At 34.4% G+C, this 15,396-nt stretch overlaps 1 protein-coding gene across 3 annotated transcripts in view; it reads left to right on the top strand.

Annotated features, from left to right (window-relative positions):
* The window catches only part of Wdr7 (WD repeat domain 7), a 391,751-nt gene that overhangs the window by 125,752 nt on the left and 250,603 nt on the right, over window positions 1–15,396 (top strand). For all 3 annotated transcript variants that reach the window (XM_013077256.3, XM_004858390.4, XM_004858389.4), the window contains exons 15-16: window positions 2,386–3,155; window positions 4,420–4,508. In XM_013077256.3, the coding sequence (XP_012932710.1) occupies window positions 2,386–3,155; window positions 4,420–4,508 (859 nt within the window). The remainder of the gene's footprint in view (window positions 1–2,385; window positions 3,156–4,419; window positions 4,509–15,396) is intronic.

Genomic DNA, 15,396 nt, shown 5'->3' with positions numbered 1-15,396 from the left:
ATATTGTGCTGAAGAAATCTATATTTTATCCTAGAGCTTTATTTTATAGTTCTGAAAATAATATGCATTGATCATATTTAATTTCAAAAATATATGAACAGAGTATTTCATAATTCCATCACAAAAAATGAGTATTGTGAACTTTTTTTGTGTTGTATTTCTTTCCAGTTTCTCTTGCCATATTTATATTCATATATATGCATTAAATAAGTGAACTTGGAACTAAACCTCTGTGTATGTATATACATTGATATTCATATGTAACTTTATCTCACTTAAAATTGGAACATTTTGCCGTTTGCTTAAATATGCTCGGAAAGCATGATTTATAATAATTGTAACATTTGTTTTATTATATCAATATGTTTAAATTATGCCTATTTCCTTACTGCTAGATATTTAGGTTTTTTTCAAATTTAAAATAATAGATGTTGCTTCACTGAACCTCTTTGTAAAGAAATCCTTTCGTGTATTTCTTTTTTTTTTTTGTACCGGGAATTGAACTCGACCTTGCACTTGTGAGGCAGGCAGTGGAACCACTGAGCTAAATCCCCAGCCTCTTGTCTGTATTTCTGACTATGTATTTGGAATAGGATCCTGGAAATAAATACTGGTATGCTGGATCAAACAGTAGCAATCTTAAGGGCTCACATGGTATTTTTTCAAATTACTCTTCTGAAAGGCTGGAATTTAAATTCATGACTGCAGTGTGTAGGTTAGCCTTTCACTAGAGTTTTTAGTGTTTACTGTTTGCTAATTTGATAAGTAGTGTCTTGTGGTTATTTTAACTGTAATTTTCTAGACAACTAGTTTGAGCAGGTTTTCTCTTCTTTAATGACTCTTTATTTTACTGTGAATTGTTTTTGACCTTTAGAGTTTTTTTTTTTGTTTTATTTGGGCAATAGTATTTTTCTTATTGATTTTAAGAAATATTTATATACATTATAACTTCACCAGTATTATTTCTGGCACATTTTATTCCTATTTCTTACTTGCCTTTAAATTTTTTTTAATAATAGAGATTTAAATTTAAGCATGCTTAGAAAGCACTTTTTCATCTCAAGATCAGATATTCACCTGTATTTTGGTTTAGTTTTCAGAATTTTATATACCTTCACCTTAATCCATGAAAATGGACTTTTTTTTTTGGGTCAGAAGAGTAGATTTGTGCCTCAGAAAGAAGTCCTTGGTCATAGTGAGTTATAGTTGGAATAAGGAAATATGAGGGCTGCTTTGACCTGGCTTGAGAGGCAAAGATAAGGTCTGAATTTCTGTGGGGAAAGTGGGATAAAAAGAATGAGGAGTAGTAATTCTAGAGGTGCAGTTGGGTTCAGTGGGTGGGTGGCGATGAACACATATTAAATATGAGGTACTACAGGATATCCAAATACAAACAAACAACTGGAAATACTATGGAAGCCTGGAATCCCTTCAGGAGGCTGGTCTGGCTGGAATCACTGAGCTGTCTCTGGTAGGAATAGTCGTAAGTTCTAATGTGGAACAAAGAATCAGTTGTTGGGCCGATGACTGAGAGTGAGGGCTCAGACTTAGAAGGCTCACCAGGAGGGTGTTCAGGATGCTCTAAGGTGGCTTTTTATTCTTTTGTTTGTTTGTTTAACTGTGAAGATTGTGGAGGAAAGGTACTGAAGAATTGCCATTGGATTAGTACATTGGCTAACCAGGACAGTAAAGGAGGAAATAGAGGAAGGGGCATGGTAAGGATGACACCTGTTTTAGGAACTGAAAAAAAAGACTTGAATATGTTGTCTAGTAAAAGAAAGGAAAATGTGAAGGTAAAATGGAAAAAGGAAGGATTTGACAGTGCAGCATCTTAAAAGGATCAGCAATTCTGATAAACAGATTATCCTTTCTGGTTCATTCTTAGAGATAGAATATGCTTTTAAGGTATTGAAACAAATTTTAGTCTATCCTATTAGTATCCCTAATAGTATCCTTACTTCAAAAATAAACTTATTTCCAGCCAATATAGTGGCTCATTCCTGTACTCCCAGCACTTAGAAGGCTGGGGTAAGAGGATCGCCACAAGTTCCAGGCCAGCCTGCACTACAAAGTGAGACCCTGTCTCAAACAAACACAACAAACTTATTTCTGTAGTTTTTTTTTTATTAGTGCATATTTACAGTACATAATGATTACCTTAGTTGTGGGGAGTTGGTATAGTTTTTAATTGACAGTTTTATGATTGTTTCAGCATAAAATTCTTCTAATTATATAAACATCTTTTATATGCTATTAATTGGCAAAGTTACTTTTAGTGATACAAATCCCTAAAAAGATGCTTAATGTACATTTTAATTCTGCATTAATGAATGTTAAAATTAAACACTTTTAATTACAACTATATTTTAAAAATATTTGTTGCAGGGGAATTTACCTAAATATTCTCATAACTCCCTGATGGTTCAAGCAATAAAGACGAACCTAACAGACCCGGACATACATGTGCTTTTCTTTGATGTGGAAGCGTTGATTATTCAACTCCTGACTGAAGAAGCCTCTAGGCCGAATACTGCACTTATTTCCCCAGAGAATTTGCAAAAAGCATCTGGCAGTTCAGACAAAGGGGGCTCTTTTCTAACTGGAAAACGAGCAGCAGTTCTCTTCCAACAAGTGAAAGAAACTATCAAAGAGAACATAAAAGAACACCTCCTTGATGATGAAGAGGAGGATGAGGAGTTAATGAGGCAGAGAAGAGAAGAAAGTGATCCTGAATATCGGGCCAGCAAATCTAAACCACTGACCCTATTAGAATATAATTTAACTATGGACACTGCAAAATTATTCATGTCCTGCCTTCATGCCTGGGGTCTGAATGAAGTTCTGGATGAAGTTTGTCTTGATCGCCTTGGAATGCTGAAACCACATTGCGCAGTATCATTTGGCCTCTTATCGAGGGGTGGTCATATGTCACTGATGCTTCCCGGTTATAATCAGGCTGCCTGTAAACTACCACGTGGGAAAATAGAAGTAGGAAAGAAGCTGCCAGCAACCGAGGGAGTAGGAAAGGGAACTTACGGAGTGTCTCGAGCGGTTACCACCCAGCATCTCCTATCTATTATATCACTGGCAAATACGTTAATGAGTATGACCAATGCCACTTTTATTGGTGATCATATGAAGAAGGGCCCTACCAGGTGTGACCATGATAGTTTGATTTTATTCTTAAGTTTCAGAAAAGGAGGAAGAAATCTATTTTTAGCATTCTTTATTACTTTTTATGGGGCAAGGGTAGAGCTTTACATACTTTTACCATTTTGGTGTCGTCTCAGTGTTTATAATATAGATTTCCAAAAATGCCTGGTTTAAAATGAATTTATATAATTTTATGTATATGTAGACATACTTAGAGTCTATTAATAAAAGAATTTAGAACATGAGAGTTGGTCACCTAGACTAGGTTTTGGGCAATTATAATCTTAAAATACATCTGGAAATTTCCACTTAAATTCAATTCAAAATGTATATTTGGTTAAAGTGCTTCTCATTGTAGCCTATATGCAATGAATGATATATGTTCAGTGATTGGCTTCACAATTTTGTACTATAGTCAGAATTTCTCAATAGGGAAAGAGTAAACATTTTAAAGTGCAGAGTACTATTTTAATGTTTCTAGAATATTACTGAATTCTACTATTTCCCTAAAGCTTTACAAACAACTTTTTGTTATACTCTGTTGAGAGTTAACTATATAAGTATTTTTTTAACCTAAAAAATACTTATGTAGCTCTTACTTTATATCAGGCTGTGTTGTAAGTATTCCACAAAAAACTACCTCATTAGTGCCCTTACCCTTATAAGGTAGATACTTGTCTTACCCCTTTGTTACAGTTAAGAGAACTGAGATGCAGAGAGGTGAAGTAGCTTGCCAAAGGTCACATAGCTAGTAAGTGATAAAGCCAGAACTCAAACCAAGATGGCTGTCTCTTGGATCCAAGATTTCTGTAATGCCTTGCTGGCTTTTTTGTATTTTAGAGCTGAATACTTTTTAAATCAATGTATTGTTCCATGAATTCATTTGAACCAGTAATAATAGGATAAGCTGAATGCTTAGGGTGCTAATATGGAAGAATAGAGGACTAAGAATGATACTCACTTGTCAATACTAGTTCATTAGAATGTGTATGTAAAAATATTTTAAAAACTCACAGAAAGTAGAAAGTGTAGATTTAAAATTTTTACTTGCTACTTGGTAATCATGTAATTATTTTAGTATATAAAATTTGAAGTGGAATGTAGTAGGTACAAAACAAAAAAATTATTTTGGAAGAGTAAACTGAAAATGTTCTGCATGTGTTTCTTTGCAATTCATTTGACTCTAGAAAATTTAATATTTTATTAGTTGTGGAATTTTGAAAACATGAAAGAATAAATGCATGTACTTTTTTCTTCTTTTCAAAGGCCACCTAGACCAAGCACCCCAGACCTTTCTAAGGTGAGGGGTTCCCTTCTGACTCCCAGTAATATTGCACAAGGACAAATCAAACAAGGTAAACATTAAATCTTACAGAGTAATTCACATGACATTTCAGCTCTAGAAACTGAGGAGCCATAGCTAATATATAATCATAACATTTTGTTTGTCTCAAATTGTTACAAGACAGAAAAGTTGTTATATTCCAGATGTAAATATGTATAATTATGATGTCAGTTAAAAATAAATCAGATTTATTTAGAAATTGATAAATGAACATATTTCACATAATTTTATTATACTATCTTTGGGCTAATTATTATGTATTAGGGGCACCTTAACTTGACAGCATTAGTGTTTTAATTATGTGCATCTTGAGTTTAAAAGTTATACCTATTTTTTTAATACATTTAAGAATATTTAAATTCAAAGTTTTATACTAATCTGTCATTTGCTAGTAGTTTATACATTGTGATTCACAAGTGGAAATTCCTATTATTATTTTTATCTTTTCTTTTTATTTAGAACATTATATACCATAACTTTCATTTTTAGCTTTGTTTTTCAATAGAGGATAAAAGAGAAGGGTTAAGTTTCTCTTTATTTTTTAATTATTCCTATAAATTTCTTAGTATTATTAATTAATGTACTTAGATATTCAGATGACAAATGACCTACAGAGCCATTTCTGCTTAGGGAATTTTCTTTTAGGCCAAGAATTAATGCTGACTTTCACAGAATGGGATAGAGAAAAGCAAAGAAGTCAGCAAGAGATGGGTTGACAAAGATTCTGCTTATAAGTGGTGACATCTTAGAGTTTTCTTTTTCCTCTTAGGTTTTTCTTTTAAGTTGGAAAGAGTCAGAGTGTAGCTCTGCAAGCTTTGTTAAAAAATAGTCTCCTAACTTCAGATGTACAATTTTCTTGTTCCCTAAGACAAACGCTGTTATCTCTCTCAGCTGATTATTTTTTACTTAACATCCTGACATAGTGTGGTTGATTTTCAGACAAGGTTAGGTACAGTATTGGTTCTCATTAAAGCTCACACTCTCTCTATGCTATTCTTTTTTTTTTTTCTTGGTACTGGGGATTGAACTCAGGACCTTACGCTTGCGAGCCAGGCACCATGCCACTGAGCCAAATCCCCGGCCCTCTCTATGCTGTTCTTATCCTTCATTTCTAATGGTCATCCTTCTCATTTCCCTGTAATGAGGGCTGGTGGTACAGCTTAGTGGTAGAGTGCTTGCTTGGCATGCATGAGGTATTGGGTTCAGTGCCCAGTACCACACCACACACATACATAGAGACACACACACACACACACACACACACACACACACACACACACACAGAATTGCACATTTTATTATACTTTATATTAAACTATATAAAATTTAGTTTTCTTTTTTTTTTTTTTTTTGGTACTGGGGATCGAACTCGGGTCCTTGCACTTGCGAGGCAGACAGCAGAACCACTGAGCTAAATCCTCGGCCCCTAAAATTTAGTTTTGAGTAGATAATTTTTATACTTGTTTGTGAAATGCAATATACGTATAGAAAGTGCACAAAACACCAGTATATAGCTCAGTAATATTTATAAGTGGAATTTTTGTGTGACTACATTCTTAGACAAGGGCTAGAATATAACCAGCTCTTCAGAAGCATCCTACATGTATCCTCCAAGTCATTATATCTTCTCCTTCCAAAGTTAACTAACCACTGATTGAACATCTCTAATTTAAAAGTCTGAAATCTGAAATGCTTAAAAATCTGAAACTTTTTGGGTGCCAACCTGATGCTAGAAAGTGGAAAATTCTAAATCTGACCTTTTATAAAGTTACCTGTTTTCTTTTATAGTTGTACCACCTGTTTAAACTCCTAAACTTTATAGTTTCATCTTGCCAGTTTTTCTGAGTTCTGTGTTAATGCAGTCTTCTTTTGTGTTTGACTTCTTTTGTGAGATTTATCAGTGTTGTTATATTTGACTATGGCTACTTGTTTTCAATCCTGTATGTTATTCTGTCATAATCATCTATTTTTTTTCTGTTAAGGATGGTGTTAGCTTTAGATGTTTTTTCTAAAATAACTTTCATTAGGTTGAGGAAGTTCTCTTATATTCCTACTTTATTGAGTTTTTTTTTAGTGAATGGATGTTAGATTTAGATGCTTTTTCTGCATCTATTGAAATGATTATATGCTTTTTAAAATTATCTTCATAATATAAAGTATATTGACGTTTTTGTTTTAAAATGGCTTTGCAATATAGACCATACTTTATCATGATAAGTTAGTCATTTTATAGATTGTTAAATGCAGTTTGCTAAAATTTTGTTAATGGTTTTTATGTTTGTGTTCACGAGGGATTTTTGTGTGTAGTTTTCATTTCTGGTAATATCTTTCTGCAATTTTGCTAACAGAATGATGGTGGCCTTACAAAATGAGTGAAGAGGTGATCCCTTTTCTTGTATTTTCTGGAAGGGTTTGTGTAGATTGATATTATGTCTTCCTAATTTGGTTGGTCTAATTTATTAGTGAGTGCTTGCAGCCCTTGAGTTTTTCTTATGGGAAGGTTCTTGACTACAGACTTAAAATTGTTAAGGATAAGGCTGTTCAGTTTATTATAAAATATTCTTGAGTAAACATTGGTAGCCTGTGTCTAATATCAGGAAAAAGTTGTAGGACTTAAGATTATCTCTACTCTTTAATTTCTGTTCTTCATTGTTTATGCTTTTTCTCGTTTCCGTATCAGCCTGTCCAAGGATTAACAATTTTATGGATATTCTCAAGAACCCGCTTTTGGTTTCATTGATTTTTTTTGGCTATTATTTTTCTGTTTTCTATTTCAGTGATTTGAGTTTTATTATTTAATTTTTTTCTGTATTTAATTTGCTCTTATGTTTTTACTTCCCTAATCCAAAATGTGGAAGCTGAGGTCATAGAATTGAGAACTTCTTTTACAATGTGCACATTCAGTGCTACAAATTTCCCTTTGAAGCCATGCATGGTGTTGCAGAAATGTAATCCCAGCACTTGGGAGGCTGAGGAGGATTGTTGCGAGTTTGAGGCCAGCCTGGGCTACAAAGTGAGATCCTGTCTGAAAAACCAAAAGAAAAAAAATTTTCCTTCTGAATATTCCTGCTTTATTGTTATCCCACACATTTTGATATGTTATGCTTTTAATTTTTCTTTTGATGTTTTTCCTTTACTCCTAAGTAATTTAGTAATGAGGTATTTAAATTTCCAAACATTTAATTTTTCAAGGATTTATTTGGTTTCTAATTTGTAATCAGATAACATACTCACATGGCTTGAATCCTTTGGAAGTTTTTCAGTTTATTGTATTTGCTTAAAAATAGAACTTGCATAGGAGCTGGAGATTTAGCATGGTGGCAGCGCGCCTGCCTCGCAAGCACAAAGTCATGAGTTCGATCCCAGTACCAAAAAACTAAAAACTAAAATAAATAAAAAATAAAACTTGTATAAATTTATAGTGCATAATTTTTTTTCTATTAAGTTTATTGGTACATTTTAGGTATACAATACAATGACATTCATCATTGGGATCTTGTGCCTTTACATGATGTATCTTGGTTATTTTTTCCCCATTCCCTTCCCCCCCCTTCACCCCCTCCACCCTTCCCTATTTATGAAGACTTTGTTTCCATGTTTTTCTTTTTCTCATATTTTTTCTTTTCCCTTCTTTCCTTTCCCCTACCCCTCCCACTTCCCCTACTCCTTTAGACCTTTTCTTCCTATTACACAATATCAATTATACATTTTGATCCTTTTTTATACTTTTTGTTTTTCACACCAGAGAAACTGTTTAGTATTTACACGTGTGTCCTATTTATTTCACTTAAGAGTATAGCCTCCATATGCATCCACTTAGCTATAAATGTCTCTAGTTTTTCATTCTTTATGGCCAAATAGTATTCTGTTTTATAAAAAAAACACATCTTCTTTATCCAGTCTCCAGTTTATGGGCAATTGGGCTGTTTCCAAGTTTTAGCTATTACAAACTGTGCCGCTATAAACATGGGTGAGCATATATTACTGTGGTATGATTCTTTTAATTTTTTTGAGAAGATACCCAGCAGAGAAATAGCTGAATCAAATGCGACCTCTAATCCTAGTTGTTTGAGGTATCTCCATATAGATTTCTACAGTAGTTGCACCAGTCTGCACTCCCACCAACAATGAAGAAGGGTTCCTTTCACCCTACAGCCTGTCCAACATTTGTTATTGGTTGATTTCTTGATAGCAGCCATTCTTTCTGGGGTTAGGTGGAATCTCAGTGTTGTTTTCATCTGCATCTCTTGAATGACCAGTGATGTTGAACATTTTTCCATGTTTATTTGCTTTTACTTCTTTGAGAAATGTTTGTTCATTTCAGATGCCTATTTTTGAATTAGGTCTTTATATTTGGTGGGTCTAATTTTTTTTTTGAGTCCTTCTTTATATATTCTAGATAGTAGACCATTGTCTGAGGAACAGTTGGTATAAATTTTTTCCCACATTGTAGGTTGTCTCTTAGCTCTGTTGGTGCTTTCTCTCTGCAGAAGCTTTTTAAAAAGATGAGGTCCCAGTTGTTGATTCCCTGTGCTAGTTTCCGTGCTACTGAGGATTTGTTCAAAAAGTCTTTTCCTATGCCAATGTCTTCAAGAGTTCTACCTAAGTTATCTTCCAGCAAGTTTAGTGTTTCTGTTTTAATATTTAGATCTTTAATCCACTTGGATTCTAGTTTAGTGCATGGTGAAAGATAGGGGTCTAGTTTTGATATATGTATACATTGTAGAATTGCTATATCAAGATAATTAATGTATTCATTACTTCAAATATGTATCTTTTTGTGATGAAAACACTTCAGATCTCTTTGAGCACTGTTCAAGTAATATAGATTGTTAATAACTATTATCCCCATGCTATACAATATGAATCTTTAAGGATTTATTGAGACTTGTTTTATAGCCTAGAATATGGAAATCTTGGTAAATTATACTGTGTATTCCGACGAATTGTGTGTTCTATTGTTAGTAGGTGGAGTATTTCATTAAGATAGCAGGTCAAGTTTTTCCACAATATTCAAGTTTAATATATATTCCCTGATTTTTCTGCCTATTTGATTCTATCAACTTGATAAGGGAATTGCCATTTGCAGTTATAATCATGAGTTTGTTTATTTTTCCCTACATTTCTGTCAGCTTTTTAAAATTTATTTTGAGCTAGGAATGGTGGTGCATGCTTATAATCCCAGCATTCGGAAGGCTGAGACAGGAGGATCTCTGTGAGTTTGAGACTACCCTGGACTGCATTGTGAATTCAAGACCAGCGTAAACTACATAGTGAGACCTAGACTTAAAGAAAAAAAAAATTTTGACCTGGCACTTGGGAGGCTGAAGAAGGAGGATCACCACAAGTTTGAGGCTAGCCTGGGCTACATAGTGAGTTAAAGGCCATCCACAGCAAGACCCCTCTCTCAAGGAAAAAGAAAAGTATTTTGAAACTCTCTTATTACGTGTATAAATCTTTGGAAGCGTTATTTCCTTTTGAATATTTGGGTTATGAAATGCCTTTTTTTTTGGTGTTGGGGATTGAACTCAGGTCCTTGCGCTTGCGCAGCAGGTGGTGAAACCACTGAGCTAAATCCCCAGGCCCATGAAATGATTTTTTTTCAAACTTTTAATTATTTTGGGCAAGGGGCTAGGGATGGAACCCAGGGCCTTACACATTAAGCTACATCCTCAAGTTTTAAATTTTGAGACAGGGTCTTGATAAGGTGATAAGTTATACCTAGTCTGTGCTCACACTTATGATCCTCCAGTTTCGGCCTCTCTGGGATTATAGGCATGGACCACCAGGCCTGGCTTGAAATAACTTTCTTTATCTTTGCCAGTATTCTTTACTTTGACATCTATTTTGTTTCTTATATTGTAGGCATTTCATCTTTTTTTTGCTGGAGTTATCAGGGTATATCTTTCCCCATCCCTTTTCTTTTTACTTTGTATTTAAATTGTGTTTCTTGCAGGCAACATGTAATTAGGTCTTACTTTTTTATCCAGTCTTACCTGCTTCTTGTGATGCTTGCTTGTGATTGTTGACATGGTTGGATTAGAACGTCTTAACCTGCTTATTTTTCTCTTTATCTCTTTTTTGGTTTCTTCTTTTCCTACTGCTATATTTTAGATTAATAACATACTTTTATTATTCACTTTTATCTCCTTTTTATTTTATAAGGTAATTATTTTATTTTGGTAATTAGTTAAACTAATCACATTGCACCTTCAAGTGATATTATGCCCTTTAACATCGAAAATAAAATCCTTATACTTACCTTTCTCACTTCCTGATCTTTGTTATTATCCAGCATTTCACTTCACATGTATAAACTCACAAATCATTATTATGATTTGTGTTTAATAGTCATTTATTTTATTTTTCTTAAATTTTATTGGTACATTTTAGGTATACAATATAATGACATTCATCATTGGAAATTTGCACCTTTACATAATCTCTCTTGGTTCTTATTTTTCCCCCTTCCCCTGCCCTCCCTTCAACCCCTCCATCCCTCCCTATTTACAAAGACTTTGTTTCCATTTTTTCATTTTCTCATATTAATTCCATTCCCTTCTTTCCTTTCCCCTACCCCTCCCACTTCTCCTTCCCTTTGCCTCTTTTCTTCCTATTTCACATTATCTATTATACCTTTTACTCCTCATTTACACTTTCAGTTTCTCACACTAGAGAAACTATTCAGTATTTACACATGTGTGTCTTATTTATTTCACTTAAGAGTATTTCCTCAATGTGCATCCATTTAGCTTTAAATGTCTCTAATTTCTCATTTTTTATGGCTGAGTAGTACTCCATTTTATAAAAAAACCACATTTTCTTTATCCAGTCTCCAGTCGATGGGCATTTGGGCTGCTTCCAAGTTTTAGCTATTACAAACTGTGCTGCTGTGAACATGGGTGCACATATATCACTGTGGTATGGTTTTTTTTAATTCTTTTGAGAAGATGCCCAGCAGGGGAATAGCTGGGTCAAATGGGACTTCCAGTCCTAGTTCTTTCAGGTATCTCCACACTGATTTCCACCGGTCTACACTCGCAGACCTCTTTCTCCACACCCCCGCCAGCATTTGGTATTGGTTGATTTCATGATAGCAGCCATTCTTTCTGGAGTGAGGTGGAATCCCAGCATTGTTTTCATTTGTATCTCTCGAATGACCAGTGATGTTGAACATTTTTTCTTGTGTTTATTTGTTATTTCTACTTGTTTGTCTGAGAAATGTCTGTTCATTTCAGATGCTCGTTTTCAGATTGGGTCTTTAAATTTGGGAGGTGTGATTTTTTAAAATCCTTTATAGATTCGTGATAGTAGGCCTTTGTCTGAGGAACAGCAGGTGAAAATTTTTTCCCATATTTTAGGTTGTCTCTTCACTCTGTTGGTGGTTTCTCTTGCTGTGCAGAAGCTTTTTAGTAAGAAGAGATCCCACTGGTTGATTGTGCTCGTTCACAGGCAACTGAGGTTTTGTTTATAAAATCTTTTCCTACACCGATGTCTTCAAGGGTTCTACCTAACCTCTGTTCCAACTGGTTCAGAGTTTCTATTTTAATATTTAGATCTTTAATCCATTTTGATTTTAGTTGAGTGCATGGTGAGAGATATAGGTCTAGTTTTAATCTTTGGCAAGTTGAAACCCAATTTTTCCAGCACCATTTATTAAAGAGGCTATCTTTCCTCCAGTGAGGTTGTTTGGCTCCTTTGTCAAAGATGAGATGGCTGAATGTGTCTGCAGTTGTTTCTGCATCTTCTAATCTGTTCTGCTGGTCCTCAGGTCTGTTTCTTTGCTAGTACCATGCTGTTTTTATCACAGTAGCTTTGTAGTATAGTTTCAAGTTGGGGGTTTTGAGACCCCCTGCCATGTCTTTGTTACCTAGAATTGCTTTTGTCATTCTGCATCTCTTCTTGTTCCAAATGAATTTTTGGATTGTTTTCTCAAGGTCCATGAAGTATGCTGCTGGGGTTTCAATTGGGATTGCACTGAATCTATGTAGCAGTTTTGTAAGTATGGCCATTTTCACTATGTTGATCCTTCGTACCCAGGAACAAGGGATGTCTTTCCATTTTCTGATATCAATCTCTTTTCAGAGTGCTATAGTTTTCATAGAAGAGGTGTTTGATTTCTTTTGTTAGGTTGATTCCTAGGCATTTCAGTTTTTTGATTGCAATTGTGAAAGGAATTGTATGCCCTATTTCTGTCTCAGTGAATCTCTTGTTTGTGCAGAGGAAAGCTATTGATTTTTGTGTGTTTACCTTGTATCCAGCTACTTTCCTGAATTTGATTATTAAGTCCAGAAGACTTTTGGTGGAGTTCTTGGGGTCTTCTATATAGAGTATCATGTCATCTGCAAAGAATGACAATTTGACTTCTTCCTTTCCTATTTTTATTCCTTTTACTTCTTTTTCTTGTCTAATTGCTGTGGTTAATGTTTCCAAAACTGTATTGAACAGGAGTGGTGATAGTGGAGATCCTTGTCTTATTCCTGATTTGAGTGTGAAGGATTTCAGTTTTTGACCATTTAGTTTGATACTGGCTATTGGTTTTTCATAGATGTCTTTTATCAGATTGAGGTAGAGACCATCTGTTCCAATTTTTTGTAGGATTTTTATCATAAATGCGTGTTGGATTTTGTCAAATGTTTTTTCTGTATCTATTGAGATGGTCATATGTTTTTTGTCCTTGGCTCTATTGATATAGTGTATTACATTGATTGATTTGCATATGTGGAATCAGGGTGTATGATCTTTTTGATGATCTTCTGCATTCTGTTTGCCAATACCTTATTAAGGATTTTTGCATCTATGTTCATTAGTGAGATTGGCCTATAGTTCTCTTTTCCAGTTGGGTCTTTGCTTCCCGGAATGAATTTTGGAGTGTTGCTTCCCTTTTCGATTTCACTGAAGAGTTTAAACAGTAGTGGCAGTAGTTCTCTCTAAACGTCTTGTAGAATTCAGCAGTGAAGCCATCAGGAGCCGGGCTTTTCTTAGTTGGTAGGTTTTTAATTATGTTTTCCATTTCATTGATTGATATTGGGTTGTTTAGAATTTTTAGGTGTTCTTTGTTCAACTTTGGTAATTCATACGTATCTAGGAATCTGTCCATTTCTTCTGTGTTGTCCATCTTATTTGTTGTATAGGTTCTTGAAGTAGGTGTTGATGATCCTCTGGATTTCTGCTAGGTCCATTGTAATTTCACCCTTTTCATTCCTACTTTCATGGATTTGGGCCTTTTCTTTCCTTTTTCTGACAAGGTTGGCTAAAGGTTTGTCAATTTTGTTGATTCTTTCGAAGAACCAACTTGGCTTCATTGATTTTTTTGTATCGTTCTCTTAGTCTCCATTGCATTGATTTCTCCTCTGATCTTTATAATTTCCTCCCTTGTATGAGCTTTGGGTTTGTCCTGCTCTTCTTTTTCTAGATGCTTGAGGTTCAGCAACAGGATGTTTAATTGGGCTCGCTCTGTTTTCCTGATATGTGTATTCACTGCTATGAATTTCCCTTGTAAGACTGCTTTCATTGTGTTCCATAGATTCCAATATGTTGTATTGTCATTGTCATTAGGAACTGTCTGATTTCTTCTTTAATTTCCTCTGTGACCCAGTGGTTATTCAGACGTGTGTTGTTCAATTTCCATGTGTTTATGAAATTCTTGCGGTTTCTTTTGCTATTGATTTCCAATTTCACCACACTATGGTATGATAATATACAGAGGATAAGTTCATTTCTTTTGCACTTACTTAAACATGTTCTATGAGCGTGTATGTGGTGTGTTTTGGAGAATGACCCGTGTGCAGCTGAAAAGAATGTGTTTTCTGATTTTGTAGGTTGAAACACTCTGTAAACATCTGTTAAGTTCAATTGTTCAAGAGTTTGATTGAGTGGCTTAAGTATAAATCCTTGTATTATGAATTTTATTTTTGGGGGGGATGGGAGTTATAAGTAAAATTCTTTATGTTGTTTAGAGTTTTAATGTTTTTAAAGCATTATCACATAAAGAAATGGAAAGAAGCTCACATAAGTAATTGATTTACTTAAAGTAGTATTAGTAATGTTAGTTTGATTAGGGTACAGCCAGTACCTTTTAACTCTAGGTTTTATGTTTTTTTTCCCCTAATATCATACATTCATTTTTTTTGAATGAATTGAAAGTAGTTTATGTCTGTACCACCCTGAATGCGCCCAGTCCCGCCTGAATAAATTGAAAGTATCTTCCAGAATAAATACGTATTTTCTGTCATTTATTTAGTTTAAAACTTTATTTAAGATATGGATAAGTATGATTTTTGTCATCATCATCATCATCTTCCTCCTCATGGTTCTTAACATATTAAGTTGATATTTCTTCTTTTTTATATTTTTCCCCTCTGTAAGCATAGTTGTAGATGGAAGCATTCCAGTATCATTTGTGTCATTCTTGTGGCATTATATGTCTACCACTATTGTGGTCTTGGATGTGCTCACCTGGTGAAGCTTTAGGGCTTAAAATTGGGATTTTTTTTTTTTTTTTTTTTTTTTTTTTTGAGATGAGTCTCACTACGTAGTTCAGGCTGGACTTGAACTCCCTATGTATCCCAGGTTGGCCTCGAACTCACGGTGATCCTCCTGCCTCAGCCTCCCGGGTACTGGAATTACAGGTGTGCGCCACCATGACTGACTGGAATATTTTATTATTACTCTTCAGAAAAGCATTGAGTTTAGAGAGCAGGGAAGAAGGTGCAAATATTGATTTCTTAAAAAAAATATTTACAATTTAAGGAAATACATTTAGGGACTTCCATTTGAAAAACACATAAAGTTTGTCTTCTAAAGTAAAGGAAGGTCAGTAGTCTCTACTGGGAAGTTATGTAGTAAAATATTTTATTATGATATTTTGATACCCATTTTCTGGTTGAATGTTGAAA

The sequence above is a fragment of the Heterocephalus glaber genome, unplaced genomic scaffold (assembly GCF_053883595.1).
Source record: "Heterocephalus glaber isolate CG9 unplaced genomic scaffold, H.glaber_assembly_v1.0 deba00000331, whole genome shotgun sequence".
Taxonomy (NCBI): domain Eukaryota; kingdom Metazoa; phylum Chordata; class Mammalia; order Rodentia; family Bathyergidae; genus Heterocephalus; species Heterocephalus glaber.
Note: the sequence above shows the minus strand (reverse complement) of the source record. Positions and strands in the feature narration are given on the sequence as shown.